The sequence below is a fragment of the Myotis yumanensis genome, unplaced genomic scaffold (genome assembly GCF_028538775.1).
Source record: "Myotis yumanensis isolate MYYU_CA2020_CCGP unplaced genomic scaffold, mMyoYum1.0.hap1 SCAF_6, whole genome shotgun sequence".
Taxonomy (NCBI): Eukaryota; Metazoa; Chordata; class Mammalia; order Chiroptera; family Vespertilionidae; genus Myotis; species Myotis yumanensis.
In genome coordinates, this window is record NW_027223757.1 from 85,737,787 (window position 1) to 85,755,516 (window position 17,730).

At 38.8% G+C, this 17,730-nt stretch overlaps 1 protein-coding gene across 1 annotated transcript in view; it reads left to right on the forward strand.

Moving 5' to 3' along the window:
* MED20 (mediator complex subunit 20) overlaps positions 1 to 13,981 on the forward strand; it is a 42,437-nt gene extending 28,456 nt beyond the window's left edge. Inside the window, exon 4 of the mRNA XM_070418618.1 lies at positions 13,913 to 13,981. Coding sequence (XP_070274719.1) covers positions 13,913 to 13,942 — 30 coding nt within the window. The 3' untranslated portion in view covers positions 13,943 to 13,981. The remainder of the gene's footprint in view (positions 1 to 13,912) is intronic.
* Positions 13,982 to 17,730: the final 3,749 nt, after the last annotated feature.

Sequence of the window (17,730 nt, forward strand, 5' to 3'; positions counted from 1 at the left end):
GAGGATTAGCAGAACAGTCTGGCATAGTTTACAGCCCAGAAAGCTGATCTTCACTGGTCCCTCCCATTGTCAGAATACAGACCTTCTTGTCATTGTCATTGTCTTTAGAACCCAACTGTCCTTCTTTTGCTGGGCCTGTTATGCGAGGGGTGGCAGGGCAGCACTGTTGCTATGCGTTAGGAAAGTACTTTCATAGGACACTTGTATTCCTCCAAAGGAACGATAGGCCCTGCTTTGTATCAGCTTTTTCAAAATGCAGCCGTGAGTGACTGAAAGATAATTTATTGCTTGGTTTTAGCACTTTGTCACATTGGTGTTCTGCTCTTTCCTGCCCCCTGGCCTATCTCTTCCAGTCTCTGACACACGAGAAAGGTGATGTGTAGTATCTGTCATGCGCTCACTTGGACAGGCCATGTGGGCATATTAAAGTAGCAAGACTTTGACTTTGGAAAAAGTTGTAAGGATCAGTTTGTGTAGTGAGGAATATAATTTTAATTGAGAATTAAAGGAATGGTAGAGATGGGTTTAGTGATTTATTAGTTTTGAGCCAAAACCTTTCTAGTGTGCTAGATAATTTGTGGTACTTATTTTTGCAGTTAGAGATACTAATTTATTAGGATAATAAGGTCAGAGTCCCTGTTAGAATTAATTAAAGTCCTCCTGACAAAAAATTGTTGTGTTGAGGTGGCCACAAAGAAAATCAGGTGAGAAAGTGTGTGAATAGCTCAGTTAAGCCATCATTGCGAGTAGCATTATAATCATAGACATCTAGCCTTTGACAGTGCATCAGCATTCAAGAACATTGCATTTGTGTAAGCATTCATAGCGTATGTGGGTCTATATGTTTTCCTCACATTTACTTCTTTTAATGTTCTAATACAACAACCTATATTATTGTCCTAATTATGTTGGGAGTTCGTGGCTAGATACTAATTACACTCTTGCTTTAAGAGTGTAATTAGATAAAAGGTCAAAGGTCAGATTAATAAGCAACATAAAAAAAACCATTGAGTGGACTGATCACACAAAGAGATGTTATGAGTAAAGATGAAAAAGTTAATATGTGACTATGGAATTGAATATACTCTTTTAAAAGAAACATTTCTAAAATGTATGGCATCGCTTGAAGAACTGACAACAATGCATTTCACTTGAAAGATATGTGCTTTTATGAAGAAATCAAACCATTTGTGGTTGGCTTCATTGTCTACTCCATGCTAAAAATCCCAAATTGGTTAGACATTACCAGTCTCCCCAGTTATATTGTTAATGTGCTTCTTGAATACTTTTTATTTTCATAGGCAGTTCAGCTTAATTTACAACTAATAATAAATTCAAAAATCTATTTAAGCTGTAAAGTCAGTAATCCTAATCATTTAAATAAATATAAAATAAAACATATTATTACTATTTTTTGCCTATTAGATTGAAAGATTAAACAAGTTGATGATAGCCAGTAGTGAGTGAGGATGTGGGAAAATTGGAAGTTTCACACACTGTTGGTGGGAATGTAAGTTTCCTTGGAGTTAAATTTAACAATGCCTATTGGAATTTAAAATGTGTGAACCCAGTGATCAAGTAATTCCACTTCTAGAAATTTGTCCTATGGAAAATATTCATACACTTGCATGGAAACTGTAGTACAGCTTTTCTTTATAGCATTGTTTGTTATAGTAAAAAATGAAGTTCCTCAGTTAGGGACTTGTTAAATTATGTATGATGGGTCCCCACAGTGGAATGCCACTAAGTTGTTAAGAATACAGTAGAGCCCTAGCCGGTTTGGCTCAGTGGATGGAGCGTCGGACTGCGGACTGAAGGGTCCCAGGTTCAATTCTGATCAAGGGCACATGCCCAGATTGCAGGCTCCAGCCCCAGTAGGGGGCGTGCAGGAGGCAGCCAATCAATGATTTGTTCTCATCATTGATGTTTCTCTTTCTCCTCCCTTCCTCTCTGAAATCAATAAAAATATATTTAAAAATAAGAATACAGTGGATCTCTATATGCTGATGTAGAAAGATGTCCGTTGTAAAGTTATTTTTTATAAGTCACATTATAGAATGATATGTATAGTATATTCCTATTTTTGTAAAATGTTAAGGACTGTTATTGAGGTGTTCCCTTTTTGCGCACGGGGGGTGGGGGAGGTCCCTCAGCCCGGCCGACACCCTCTCGCAATCCGGGACCTAACTGCTCACCTACCTGCCTACCTCATCACCCCTAACCACCACTGCCTGCTGGCCTGATGCCCCTAACTGCTCCCCTGCCAGCCTAATTGCCCCTAACTGCCTCTGCCTGCCAATCTGATTGCCCCTAACTGCTCCCCTGCCGGCCTGATGCCCCTAACTGCCCTCCCCTGCCAGCATGATCGCCTCCAACTGCCCTCCCCTGCCAGCCTGATCGCCCCCTAACTGCCCTCCCCTGCCAGCCTGATTGCCCCTAACTGCCTCTGCCTCGGCCCCTGTCACCGTGGCTTTGTCTGGAAGATGTCTGGCCTAATTAGCATATTACCCTTTTATTAGTGTAGATACTTCTATAGTCTTTACTTTTAATAAGCATGTAAGGAATGAGTTAAGAGAGCATCTTCATGAAGGAATTTTTTTGTGCTTGTAAGGGAGAAGGAGGAGGAGGTTGGCCAGAGAAGAGAACTGATTAATTCGTATGAGAAACATCAGTCATATTTTTGAGTCAGAAATGTCTGGAATGGCAACAAAGAGGGAACAGAGGGAAGTTGAGGCCATTTGGTGGAGGTTTCAAAGGTAATGAGAAAAAGCTTACATTTGATTTGAAAAATGATCTGTAAAATGGAGAAAATAATAGTACCTAGTTCATTGGGTTGTGGTGAGGATTAATTAAATAATGCATATAAAATGTTTAGAACAGTGACTGACACATAGTAAGCTCAATATTAACTACTAGAGGCCTGATGCATGAAATTTGTGCAAGGGGCTCGGCCCCCGCCCACCGCTACGGCTTCATCCGGAAGGTTGTCCAGGAGAACATCTGGAAGGACATCTGGTCTAATTAGCATATTATGCTTTTATTATAGATTAGTCAATGAAAATACATTATCTTCTTTTTAAAAAAATTGATTTCAGAGAAGAAGGGAGAGGAAGAGAGAGATAGAAACATCAATGATGAGAGAGAATCGATTGGCTGCCTCCTGCACGCGCCTCACTGGGGGATCAAGCCCACAACCCGGGCATGTGCCCTGACCGGGAATCAAACCTTGACCTCCTGGTTCATAGGTTGAACCTCAACCACTGAGCCATGCTGGTCAGGCTATATTATCGTTTGTAAACCTGTGTTGTCTTTATTATGTACGATGATGATTCTTCAGATCCCACTGACAGATCAAGTGACTTTGGTTTTTCCAGTAGTGTGGATGGTTAGCCCAACCATTCCTGTTCTTCAGCTTTGATCCTCCCACCTACTAACATTTAGTATTAACCCTTTTCGGTCCAACGTGGAGGCTGACTCGACAGACCAGGCGCTAGAAGCAGGTCCAACGTTGAGGCTGAGGTCGACACTGCAAACCGGTTCAACATTCAATCCCGTCAATTAATTTGGACCAGACTGTTTGTATTCCAAAAATAAAATTGGACCGCAAAGGGTTAAAGAATAAAATACTGAAGAGTTATAATTTTAGAGCGCTAGACACATGATATCCTATGAGTTGCTATTGGTTTTGTTTACTAATATTATCATGTATACTAATTAACATTTGGGGTTTGTAAAAAAGAGGGGAATAGGTAATTTGGGGGGAAAGCATCATTTTCTGTGGAATAGATATGTCACTATTCACTGAATGTGTTAATTTTGTTAGCAGTGCTGTGTAATGAGCCATATTAGCTGCAACACCTACATTGACAGCCAGCATTCGGCTTGTGAAATCTTTTAGAAAACAGAAATCTGGCAAGAAGTGTTCCTGGAGCAGTTGAAATAGTTTTTTGTGGGAAATTTCATAGAACAAATAAAGTAGAAAAATTAAAAAAAAAAAATTGTCTCACACTTGAGAGCCATGAGAAAAGATGTTTTAGCTGTAAACTGAAATGTGACAATGTAATTTTGTAGGGCTTTAGATTTCTTTTTGTATTTCAACTTTTTATTTAATTTTGTCTTTTTTAAAGAATTGCAAGTTGTGTTTATATTTGATGGAAAAATTGTAAGTATAAATTTTTATGTTATAAAATTAATCTATTTTAAGAATGGTGATTTTCTCATACCACAGGCAGCCCTCAGGTTACGTCGGACTCGATGTACGCGTTGTTTTGTGGTTACATCGCCATCTCCCATTTATTTATATAAAAAAAGTTCTGTCGTTTCGATGTATGTACATATGTGCTTTATGTTTTTTATTATTTATTTACCACAAGTAAAGGTCAGGAATTGTTATCTTTCTTTTAATTACTTTTTTACTCTTTCACTTCATTACTGCTGTGTATGTGCTCCATGTGAGTGACATAGGTGCTTATGTAGGTGGGTTCTGACTTATGGCGAAAATCGCGTTACGTCATGCGGTAGGAACGGATCTCCGCCATAACCCGAGGACCTACTGTAGAGTATATACTATATTCTACTCTATAGTATATACTATATTCTAATCTAAATTATTTTCCCCTTCTACTTCCAGTTGAAACCTATCTTAAAACATATAAAACATTCTTGAGTTTTGTGTTGTTGTTTTTTAAAAAAAAACCCATCAGCAGAAATAACAAGAAAAGTTTATATTTAAGCATAGTACTTGGCACTTGATGTGTTTAGTGAATTTTTATGGAATAGGTCCTGCCAGTTAGCTCACTTGGTTGAAGCATCATCCCGACACGCCAAGTGCAGTTTTGATTCCCGGTCAGGGCACATACAAGAAGCAACCAATGAATGCATAAATAGGTGGAACAACAAATCAATGTTTCTTTCCTCTCTTCTCGCTCTCTGAAATCAATAAATACAAATTTTAAAAAAATTAATGAATAAATTAATATATGCATAAATGAAATTTTCTGAATTTGGACTTTATAGTCTGTGATTTGGGCACAGTCTAGCATTGGTGAATAAAGGCCCTTTGTTCAGCCCCCTTCCTGTGCCAAATTTCCTCTCCCACCCCACAAGCACCCTTTCTAATGTGTTAGCTATATGTCTTTGATTCTATATGTATCTTTAATTCCAAAATTCCTTATTATGTCATACTACTGTAGAATTTGGCTATAGAATTCTCCCTGTAAAAATGCTATAGATCTTGCTCTGGTTTTTACTTTTTCACTTAGCATTGATTTAAGAGCTAAGTATGTTTTTGGATCTATATTGGCTAATTGGTCCTAATTGCAGCATAGTATTCCATGGTGTGCATCCATTCCCATAGTGATGGATGCCTAGGCTACCATAAACAATGCTACCAATAAACAGTCTTGTACATGTCCATTATGGATGTGTTTCAGAATTTCTTTGTGGTACAGACTCAATATTTGTGCTTTCACAGTGTTTGTGCTTTCTTTTCCTGAGGAAGCAATACGCAATACAGTTTTTTAAGTGTTTTCAGTGGCATTGTGGAATAAGTATTGTTAGGTTGTTGAATGGGTGTATCAGTTTACATCCCATAGGCATTGTATTCCCCATCACCCCAGCTCCTGGTATTGTCCACATTTCTAATTTTTGCCATTTAATAATGTCTCATTTTAATTTATATTTTCTTATTCTTAGTGAGTTTGAGCATTTCTTCATATCCTAGTTAGCTATTTCCTTTCTGTGAAGTAAGCATGAAACAGTAAACATAGTAGTATATTTATTTTCTTAAGCTGGAGGAACTTTTGGTTATGCGTTATATTTTGTGAGATATTAACACATTTTCTCAGACTTCAAAAAGGAAAAAACATCAAACTTTATATAGAAGCTTAAAGTATGTTTTCTTCCTGATGGCAAGAAATGATGAAGCAAACATTTTTAAACATTCAACTTGAAAGCTATGAAGTATGCTACAGTTAAACCACCTATCTAATCTATTCTCATTGTCTTTATTTATGCTGAAAATTGAGAGCAAGTGTTTTTACTAGAATAGATTTGGTCAGAAAGTGCTTCAGCATATTAGACTATTTAAAAGTCACCCTTGGCTCAGCCGGGGTGTCTCAGTGGTTAAGCATCGACCTATGAACCAGGAGGTCATGGTTCAATTCCTGGTCAAGATACGTGCCTGGGTTGCGGGCTCGATCCCCACATGATTACAAGTGTGGGGCGTGCAGGAGGCAGGCAGTCAATGATTCTTTCTCATCATTGATGTTTCTATGTCTCTCTCTCTCTCCCCCCTCTCTGAAATCAATAAAAATATGTTTGGAAAAAAAAACAAAATAAAAGTCACTCCTAGACAAAAATCAATAGGAGATTATTTTTATAAAAACCTCAAATCCAGCGGTTTCCCCCTGTTTACAGTGCTCCAAATGTCATAAAACTGAGTAAATAGCAGGCAACACCTCTGCTTGCCTGTCCATGAAGAGCTTATCACTTGATCAATAACTACGTACTTAACACTCATTGACTCTAAGTAGGTTATACTAAATACTAGAGACCCAGTGCACGAAAATTCGTGCACTGGAGAGGGTCCCTCAGCCTAGCCTGCCCCCTCTCACAGTCTGGGAGCCCTCAGGGGATGTCCTACTGATGGCTTAGGCCCGCTCCCCAGGGGGAGGCGACCGGCCGATCAGGGGAAGGCACCTCCCCCATCATCCCCTCACTGCTGCTGCTACCTCTGGCCTCCCTCTGTGGGAGGCTACTGGGCCGATCAGGGGAAGGCAACACCCCCATCACACCTCTGCTGCTGCCACTGCCGGCCACCACGGTTGCCTGAGTCTCAGCCCTCGCAGCGGCAGCCACCATCCACCGCTTGCCTGAGCCTCTGGCCGGGCCTGGCAGTGGCAGCTGCCATCTGCCACTTGCCTGAGCCTCAGGCAGCTGCTGTGGCTTTGTCTGGAAGACGTCTGCTCTAATTAGCATAGTACCCTTTTATTATTATAGACTAGAGGCCCAGTGCACAAAATTCGTGCATGGGTAGGTCCCTAGGCCTGGCTGGCGATCAGGGTTCATCTGTGGGGTGACTGGCAGGGCGATCGGGTGGGCCCCTGCTGGCACCTGCCTTGGATGGCCTGGGGCCTGCAGGCTGGGGGCAGCTCCTGCGTTGAGTGTCTTCCCCCTGGTGGTCAGTGTGTGTCATAGCAACTGGTCGTTCTGCTGTTCAGTTGATTTGCATATTAGGCTTTTATTATATAGGATGATAAACAAGTACCATATTATACTTCCAGTTTTTCTGTGAAAGGGCCATAGAAAATATAGATGTAAAGTATTTGAGAATAGAGAAAAGCATATTTCCTAATTGAGATGCAACTTCTTGGGGTATTAGAGAAAGCTGGGCAGCAGTTGTTTCAGATTTGTACATGAATCCCACTATTATTTGTTCAGTCTTTAGGAGAGGATAAAGACCAATTCAGAATGCTTTTTCCCTTGTTCCAACACATTCACAGTATTTGTGCTTTCCTTTCCTAAGGAAGCAACATGGTTTTTTAAGTGTTTTCAGTTCTGACTAAAATGTGATGCAATCAAGTTTTTCTGTTGACTTTGGTTTAGCATCTGCTTAACTGAGTGAAAAGGGAAATTTAATTTGTGATGTGTTTGACGTAGCTATAAACCATAAACTTTTCCCAATAATACATAATATGTTAAAATGTTTTCTTCCATTTTTCTCTTTTTGCTGGTGTAGTTATGACTTTTGAGTAAGTATCTATATGCAGAACATTTTTTCCTGCTCTTATTTTTTCAGTCACATCTATGCTAAGATATAGAATTTTCCAAGGACTTTGATATTGCTCTGTCTTGAAAATTTATTTTTCTTACATTATTCCCCCCTCCCCCCCAGGAATCTTGCTTGGGAAATGTTATTTTTAGATGTGATTTTAAAACATTTTTTTTTAGCCTTTCAAGAATCTTTAAAAAAATTTTCAATTCAAACCCGAGGCTATGTTTTTATTGATTTGGGAGAGAGAAACATTGATTGGTTGCCTCTCAAATGCGTCCCACTGGGGATTAATCTGCAACCTTTTGGTGAACTGGAGGACACTCCAACCAATGGAGCCACCTGGCCAGGGCAAGAGTCTTTTAAAATTTAATATTTATCAATACTAAGCCTATATAAAGTAAACTACCTGCTCCCCCCCAACGTTCTGCCTCTCCAGTTACCTCCATTTTCTACTCTTCTAAGTTATTTCTTTTGATATTTAATGCCATTTTTCTAAACATTGGTCTTAGACTGCTGTTTTTTAAAATATATTTTATTGATTTATTGAGTTTAGAGAGGAAGGGAGAGGGAGAGATATAAACATCAATGATGAGAGAGAATCATTGATTGGCTGTTTACTGCACGCCCCACACTGGGGATTGAGCCCGTAACCCGGGCATATGGACTGACTGGAATCGCACTGTGACCTCCCCGTTCATAGGTGGACGCTCAGTCACTGAGCCACATCGGCCAGGCCTTAGACTGCTATTTTTAAAAATCTGTACAGATTGTTCTCTAGGCCTGCTCAGTATGATCTTGGGATCTACTTTCTCACATATCCTAGGTTTTTCCTTCACCTCCCAATGTTGAGACCCCCATGTTTCCTGGACCCCATAACTTCCTCCTTTATTGTTTATACTTTAATTAAGCAATTCTTCCATAAAGTTCCCAAGAAGAGGGTGCATGGGGAATAAATTTCTTTGTGAACCTACATATGTGAAAATGTCTTCATTTTCTCTCGTAATTGATTTATAGTTTCCCTGGGTATAGAATTCTAGATTGGATGGTATTTTCTTTTGAGTTTAACAAATACTGTTTTATTGGTTTCTTGTTTCTGTTACTGATAATGAAAGTGTGATGGTATTTAGAGTCATGATTTTTCCCCCTCTTGATTGCTTTTAGGATCTTATCTTTGTCCCTGATGATAATCAGCCTCACTGGAGGTCTTGTTTTATCTGTTGTGCTAGGCACATGAGGGCTTCAATTTGGATTTTTCATTTCTGAGATTTTTCTTAAATTCAAACCAAATTCCTCCTTCTCCCCCAGATTTCCTATTCTTTCTCTCTCGAACTCTTACTCTTTGTATTTGGAACTTATAAGCTGATGGGTCCTTTAATTTTCCTATCGTTTTCATTTTTTATCTTTTTGTCTCTTTGCTGTACTTTCTCAAAGATGTCTTAAACTTCATCTTCAGACTCTTCTAGTGAGTTTTATATTTATACTATCCTATTTTCAATTTTCAAGAGTTTTAATAGTTTTCTGTTTTTGAAATAGTTCTCTTCTGAGTATGTTAATTTTAAAAATATTTCTTCAGCCTCCTATACCATCTCTATTTCTTTGATTATTTGTTTTGGTTTTTTATTTATGGAATTTCCTTAAATGTATAACCTTGGCTATCTTACTCATATTCCAGAATGAACCATGGAAAAACTGAAAGCTGAATTCATTGGGGGCTTCCGAAAGTTAACTGGTGGTTTTCATTATAAAGTGATTAGCCAGGGACCCAACTTTTGGGGGTGGGGTAGGGGTTACCTCTAGCAGTCAGTATTTGTAGATGTTTTTCTCTTGGCCAGGTTCTCCTCCAGACAGAATGCTTCAGTCATTGGCTTACACACCTGGCTGCACATTTGGGGAGCTCAGTGGGGAAAGAGCTGGGGATATTTACCTTTCAGGTTTCCGTTAATGCCCAGATTTTTAGACGTAGAGCTGCCTATGGTTGTGCTTAAGTATATAGTCTCTTCAGTTTCCAGAGAACACACTTCCTGTCCTCTGAACAGTGGATACCTGGAGTTAAGGAGGGAACCTTGGGGTGGAACTTTTACCCTGTTTTCCTTTTTTTAGGCCTACCTGCATTCTCCACTTTCAGAGGCATTCCGAGCTTTTCTGGTTTATCCCAACACAATTCAGTTTGTTTGGGGCTTTTCCTTAACATACTCGTAGCTTTTGCTTTCTTTGCTCTGCTAAGTCAAATAACCATTTGCATTTTAGCTTCCGAAAACTTTGTTATAGTTGTTTTCTATTCTTTGTCCTTGTGTATCTTATGTTTTTAATTCCATTTTAGTGGACTTATGGGGAGGACAGAGGTAAATGCAGAAGTATTTAGTGCATTATGTTTCATGGAAAATTCAAGCTTATTTCTTTGATGTCCTGTTTCAACATAAGACTTAATAGCAGTGATTTTCAACCCGTGTGCCATGGCACACTGTGCCACAAGAATTTTTAAAACATGCAATACCTATTTAGTCAAGGGCTCTGACCTCTTTTCCCTTACATTGTCAAATTAATAAAATGACAAAAATAGCTCTCTGATGTGAATGAGTCAAAATTATACTGCCAGCTGGTGTGACTCAGTGGTTGAGCGTTGACCCATGAACCAGGAGGTAAGGGTTTGATTTCTGGTCAGGGTACATGCTGGGATATGGGCTCAATCCCCAGTAGGGGGCATGCAGGAGGCAGCTGGTCAATGATTCTTATCATTTATGTTTTTATCTCTCTGTCCCTCTCCCTTCCTCTCTTTGAAAAAAAAAATTAAAAATTATACCCTTTTTTGTTGTTAGATAGACAAAAAATATATTTTTTGGTGTGCTGCAGAATTTTTTTATTTTTATTGGTTGTCAAATGATCTATAATTGAAATATTTTCCTTTGTACTTCTCAACTAGCCTGGCATTCCACTGCACCACTGTTGATGTCATCTATGATGTCATGAAGGTAGCAGCCATCAACATTGCAGCCCACAGACTGGGCAGTCCCCAGGATCTCTTTTATGGCTCCAGAGAATTCTCTAACTTAGATTGGTGCCTCATCTACCCGGCAATGTTGTTCGTGTTTGGCAATTTAATTATGATGTGTCTTGGTGTTGGTTTTTTTGGGTTCATCTTGTTTGGGACTCTGTGAACTTCTTGGACTTGTGTGGGGTTTTTCTTCCCAATATCAGGGAAGTTTTCTGTCATTATTTCTTCAAATAGGTTTTTTATTCCTTGCTCAGTTTCCTCTCCCCCTGGCACCTCTGTTATGCAGATGTTGTTTCATATTGTGTTGTCCCAAAGCTCCCTTAGGTTCTCCTCCTGTTTTTTAAGTTTTTTTTTCCAGTTGCTGCTCTATTTGGGTGTTTTTTCCTACCTTGTCTTCTAGCTCACTGATACGGTCCTCAGCTTCTTCTAGCCTACTGTTGATGCTTTCTATTGTGTTCTTTATTGCAGCTATGTCATTCTTCATTTCTCTTGGTTCTTCTTCATTTCCTCTTGATTCTTACACATGTTGAATTTGTCTTCCATCCTTTTCAGCATCCTTATGACCATTGCTCTGAATTCTGTCTCTGACAAATTGCTTGCCTCCATTTCATTAACTTCATTTTCTGGTGATTCCTCCTTTTCTTTTGTATGGGGGCTGTCTCTTTGTCTCCCATTTTCACTCCTCTCAGGGTGTCTGGTTATGTGGCTCACTCTCCACCACATTGACTAAAAGGCACAAAATACAACTTGACAAGGCAACACAGAGGGAACAAAACACAAGTGTATTCACGACACTGATAACCCCAAACAAAGATGACCACCAGAGAAAAGAGACTTATGGGAGAGAACAGAGCACAAAAATGATACTGAGAAAAGGAAAACAGGTAAGAGAGAAAAGGAAAAGAAGAAAAAAGAAGGGGAAAGAAAATATACATATATGGGGGGAAACTTAACAAAACCAACAACTAAACCAAAAAATGCAAACAGACACCTGGGAAAAAAGGAGAGGAGATGAATCTGAAGAGGCAGAGCTTATTTCCAGAAGGTAAAGTAAAGGAACTGAATGAATGGGGGAATGGCCACGATTCAGTATAGAGGAGATAGAAAGAGAATGAGTGTATAAGATGAAAAGTAAAAAACAGAATACTCAAAAAAAATATTTCCCCTTTCTTTAATCTATCTATGTATTCATCTATTTTTAGAAAAGGAGAATAGAGCAGGGCACAGATAGTCCTGAGTTTGGTGAGTGAAACTAATTAAGCTATTAGTAGAAGAAGAGAACAAGTGAGGAGAGGAAAAACAAAAGCATAAAATACAAAGCAAAAACAAAAAAATTAAACAACAAGAAGAAAAAAATTGGCTAGTGAAGAAAGAGAAAAGAGAAGGGTGCATGGACTTGGAGCAGGGGAAAGGAAATTAGATATATGAGTAAGCCAATAAAGATTACTAAAATAGTAATGCATCAATAGAACAGATAAAGAAGATCAATTTTTATCAATAAGTAAAAAGAAGGAAGAGAGAAAAACTAAAGCAGGTACAGGAGAAGAGAAACAGGATGGAAAAGGGGGAAGTGAGGAAGAAAGTGTTGTCATAAAGGAAAAATGAGATAGAGTAAAATAATGTTAACTAATAATAAAATAAAAATAGAACATAGAACACTAATAAAAAAATTTTTTTAAATATAATAATAAAAGCATGATATGCTAATTAGACTGGACGACCTTCCGGATGAAGCCAGAGCTGTGAGGGCTGATCCCCTTGCATGAATTTCGTGCACTGGGTCTCTGGTAATCTATATAAAAGCTTAGCTATGACGCACACTGACCACCAGGAGGCAGACCCTCAACGCAGGAGCTGCCAAGCAACAACTTTGCAGAGTGCCCTCTCACACTCTGGGACCCCTTGGGGGATGTTGGACTGCTGGCCCAGGCCCAATACCCGCAGGCCAGGCTGAGGGATCCCACAGTAATAATAATAGTAATAAATAATAATAATAAATAAAAAATATATATAAATAAAAGAAAAGAAAATTTTTTTAGTTTTTTAAGTAAAAGATTAAAAAAAAAAAGCAAAGTGAAGTTCGTTCGCTTCAGCTAAGTATTTAATGTCCCATGGGGGCTGGTCTAAGACCCCTCTCCACTGTTCTGTCTGCCACGTCTCAGCTTCCTGCTAGATAGTCAGCCACCGTGTTGAAGCTCCCAGCGATCCACTGCTTCTCTGCCTCAGACGCCACAGCCTTGGTTTCAGGCAGGCGAGATCAATCTGCCAGCTTTGTTTTCCTGCCTGTTTTCAGTCGAATTTACACAAGCGTCTATTTCTGACGCGGCCTCTAGGTGCTGGTGTTTCTGTATTAGTTTTTGGGACCAAATGGCCCCTCAACCCAGTCCCCCAGGGCTCCCTGGGGATATTTTGAGTCTTTATTTCCCTGCTGAGCTTAAGGCTGGTGCAGCTGCGCTGCTAGGAGGGACCTGGTCTCCGGGAGAAAAATGTCTGTTCAGGGTTGGAGGGAAGGGACTGTCCCAGAGCTGGCTTCCTGGTCGCCTCTCTCTATTTTGCTCCCCAGCTTCCACAAACCCACCTTCCCCTGCATCGCAGCCCCGGTGAGTGTTTGTGATTGAAAGATCCTGGGTTTAGCCGGTAAAAGCAAGGGCATTATAAAGACAGAGCAACCGCACCGCTGCATGTCTCTGTCTTCCCCGCACTTCAAGGCTAGTGCAGAACTTCAGGCTGCCTTTCTGGGCAAAGCCTCCCATGACTGTGGGTTTAGATCTAGAGTCCTAGAGTTCTCACACGCTCGCATTCTCTTTCTCACTGCCGTCCTGTCTGCCACCATCTTGGATCTCTGACCATGTATAATCTTTAAAATCTAAAGCAAATGCAGAAGTGTTCTTTTTCAGGACATAAACCTTTCATACTTTAATTTATGGATCACTTTATTCATGAGTAACTGAATCTTTGGTTGTTCTTAGCCGAAAAAAGACTACAGCTGTTTTTACTCTTTTGCTTTAATGTTGAGTACTTAAGGGAGTTCATTAAGCTGCATTGTAATATACTGATCCTTTTTTTATATTTATAAATAAAATTCATGAAATTGCTTTTCTCTTGCCATATATTAGCCCAACCTTACTGACTGTTTTCCTCCATAGGTAATAGAGAAGAGGAAACCTAATCAATGAGCGGGGAATAATGGAAGAAGATGGAAAAGAACTTGTTTGATGGGTAAGAAATAAAATTACAATAATAAGCTATTAATAGCATATGTATGGCCAATCTGTAATAGGTTGCCAAGGTTGGCATACTACTAGTGTGAGTAATCAGTTTCTATCTTTGTCTTATCTTCATTCTGAACTTTCACCACTTTCTTCCTTTTCACTGTTGAGAAATTTTCAGTACTGTGGATTAACTTAAGCTAAGAAAGGATACAACCATATTTGAAGATGGGATCTAAGAACCAGCGACCATACTAAAACAAGTCTAGGGTGGGTCTTGAAGCTTACTGGTGGTTGGATAGAGAATATGTGTGTCATGACCTGTCAGTATTAATGACCTTTTCTTGCTCTCCAAATACTGCCAGCTGCTGTGATGTTAGACTCACCATAGGGATCCCATTCATTAGGCAAGTGCAGATTTTATGTCAGGTGGCAATCAAATGGAATTCCATAGAAAGCCCAGTAAAAGGTGTGACTAAATTGATGAGATTATAACATTTTTTTAATTACCTAAGTCTGTACATTCTTACTGTCAATCACTTAAACAAGGGTGGCCAAAGCCTGTATCTTAGCGCCTCCCGCGCCCCGCCCCAGAGAGTATACAGTGTATGATGCATATTTGTGGAACCTTCTTCTTTGCCTAATGATTAAAAACTTGGGCTTAGGAGCCAAACTGGTTTTGACTAGCCACTGTTAACTTGACAGTTGGGTAAGTTAATTTCTCTGTGCCTCAATTCCTTGGGTAAAAAGTGGAACAATAAAATGCCTATCTCATACCATGTTGAAGATTAATTAATCCATATAAGAAACTTGGAATAATGCCTGGAAGATAGTAAGTGCTCAGTAAATGTTAGCTATAATTCCCATATGTCTTCCAGTTAGCATGTTTATGTACCAGCCCTCCACAGATTAATCTTTGTCTGATATACCCCAAGAGTTATACCTTCTTGGATAAAGTTAAACCCTGGCAAGGATTTTTAAGTTTTTTTTCATGAAAGTTTTCTTTTTGGTTTCAAGCTTCATTTCTCTCAGAGTATGCTGCTAGACTAAGTGAAAATAGAGTTGTACACCTCTTATTGTATCTCTTACGATGTGTATGATGCTTATAGGTATGTATGAATAAACACCTATTTTTGGGCTATGATAGTTTTACCCTGTCCATAAAAGTATCTGTGTCAAAGCTAGACTCAGGATTCTCTTGTTTCTGGAAAAGTATGTCAAATTTTCTAAGATTCCGTCAGTCTATTTTGAAGGACAAGTCTTTTGAGTTTCTTTTTTGTTTCACAGACTTCTAATCGTTTTGAAAATGTCTTTGATATATTTTTCATGGCTTGTCAGCAAGAAGCAAGGACACTAAAAGTCATCTCTTTTTAATACTTTTTCCTCCTGTATTATTTTAGGGTTCTCTTAGATGATTATGTACTAGTCTTTCTGCTCTATTTTAGAAGACTTATATGTGAAAACAAATTAACATTTACTGAGTATTTATTATGTGTCAGACTGTTTTTTAGTGCTTTACTCATTTACTCATTATGTCATTTAATCCTATCATCCACTTATGAAGCAGATACTATTATTGTCTTCATTTTAAAAGCTGAGGAAAGTGAGACACAAACTGAGTGATTTGTCCAAAGTCACAGAACCTGTCCTGTTGAGTAGAGGGGTGCTGGTCAGGTTAATGAACTCTTTTAAGGTTTCCTAAGGTGAATGTGGATTTAAATAAAACAGAAAAGCCAAATGTCTCCTAAAAAAAAGTCACCATAACAAACCTGGTTTTGCTTGCTTGTGAGAAGGAAAATTTGAAATTATGTAGCTTCTTCAGTATGGGGGGAAATGATGTGAGATGATTATTTTTCTTGACCATACTTAAATGATTATAGCTGTTTTGCTTCATTAGGAATTGAGTGGATAGAAATCACTATCTAGCTAAGAACCAAATACATGTTTAGTATGGATTAGAGTGAGTTTATTTGTAGATTACCATTTAGCTGCTATTCATAGAAACATGCAGACAGAAAGATTTAACTGTGCAGCAGTTTGGAACTGATTGGTAATTGGAAATTGTTCTTTTGTTCTATTAAATAATATTTGAATGACAGTCAGCAGAAAGTTGTACAAGAGGAGAAAAGGTAGGAGAAAGGTGACTTATGGGTCTTATAAGTAGAATGTCACTGATAACTGATGGTCTACAATGTAAATGTGCATTAACAATCGACATTTATATAGGGACTGGAAGGACTTACAGTATGTGGTGGTTTTTGTTTTGGGGTCTGTCTTGTCAGAGAAAAACATTGGCTTTTCTTCAAATAGCAATTCATTTTCTGTTAAAATACAGTAAAGTACAAAGAGTCAGTGACATTTAAAGTAACAAGTATGCTGATAAAATGTTTTGGCTTTCCTGTGAAGTGTGCCTACACTTAGTAATGTTTTCCTCTTCCATCTTTTTTATTTTTTAATTTTTAAAAAAATATATTTTTATTGATTTTAGAGAGAAGGTAGAGAGAGAGAAAAAAAACATCAATTTGTTTTTCCACTTATTTATTCATTCACTGGTTACTTCTTGTATGTGTCCTACCTGGACATCAAACCCACAACCTTGGCTATCGGGAGAAAGCTCTAACCAACTGAGCTACCCAGCCAGGGCATTTTCTCCTTTTTTTTTTTTTTAGATTTATGTAATTTTATGTTTTTGTGTTTGTTTTTTTAAATTTATCTTTATTGTTGACAGTATTATATATCCTCCCCCCCCCCCCATTTTTTTAAACTCTCTTCATCTTTTTTAACTTTATTCCCTTATTTGAAAATCGCTTCTGAATGTTCATCAAAGTTGTGATTCTCGGTGTACGTATCTTTTACGGCAGTGTCTTGCAGGGTGGTCCAGAGGCTCCCGAGACTCTTTCAGGATTCAAAACTATTTTCATAACAACACTAATACATTACTTGTTATAGGTATACAGAGGAGTTTTCCAAAGGCCACATGATGTTCAACTGCATGCAGAGATGAGATAGGAGAATCCAGCTGTCTTCCTTAACCCAGACATTAAAAAGACTTGCAAAAGATGTAAAATAAGGCCACTCTTCTCACTAGATTTGCAGTGAGAAGCACTGGGGTTTAGTTCTCCATTAGAATATTACAGTGACCCCGGTGTCGGTCAGAATGTCCCTGCCCTCTCTAGTGATTGGCTAAACTGTGAGTGGTCACAGGCAGTGCCCACCACACACCTCCATGTAGATTCTAGTGACATTCTGATAGATTGGGGCTGTCTCTCCCAGTCTAGAGAAGTGAAAATTCTGTTCCTTTTTCATAAAGTGTGCTAAAGGGCCAGTTCTAAATTATAAGGAGCTGTTGGAAATCTGGCCTTCAAGGAGAAAGGAGGGTTTGTTGTTTAGCGGAACACCACCAACCTTGCCAATTGTTCTTTGTATTGATTGTTCTCAACTTTGGGAGGACCATAAGGACCTTTTAGGACAGCCTTTTATTTTTCAGTGTTTATTAAGCACTGAGTCCTGTTCTAGGGACTGGAAATAAGTCAGTGAACAAAATAAAAGCAAAAAACCTCTATTGTCATGGCACTTCCATTCCAGCCTTTGAGTCCTTGGCCCTTGGCTGTGCTTCCCCTCCAGAGGAATCTGAATTAATGGTGGTGGAGCTTGAACACTGACTGGTGTTTCTTATTGTCCGAGTATTGAAGATAGAGTGAAACTGCTTATATATATATATTAAAGGCACCGAATTATTTGGGATTTTTCAAATC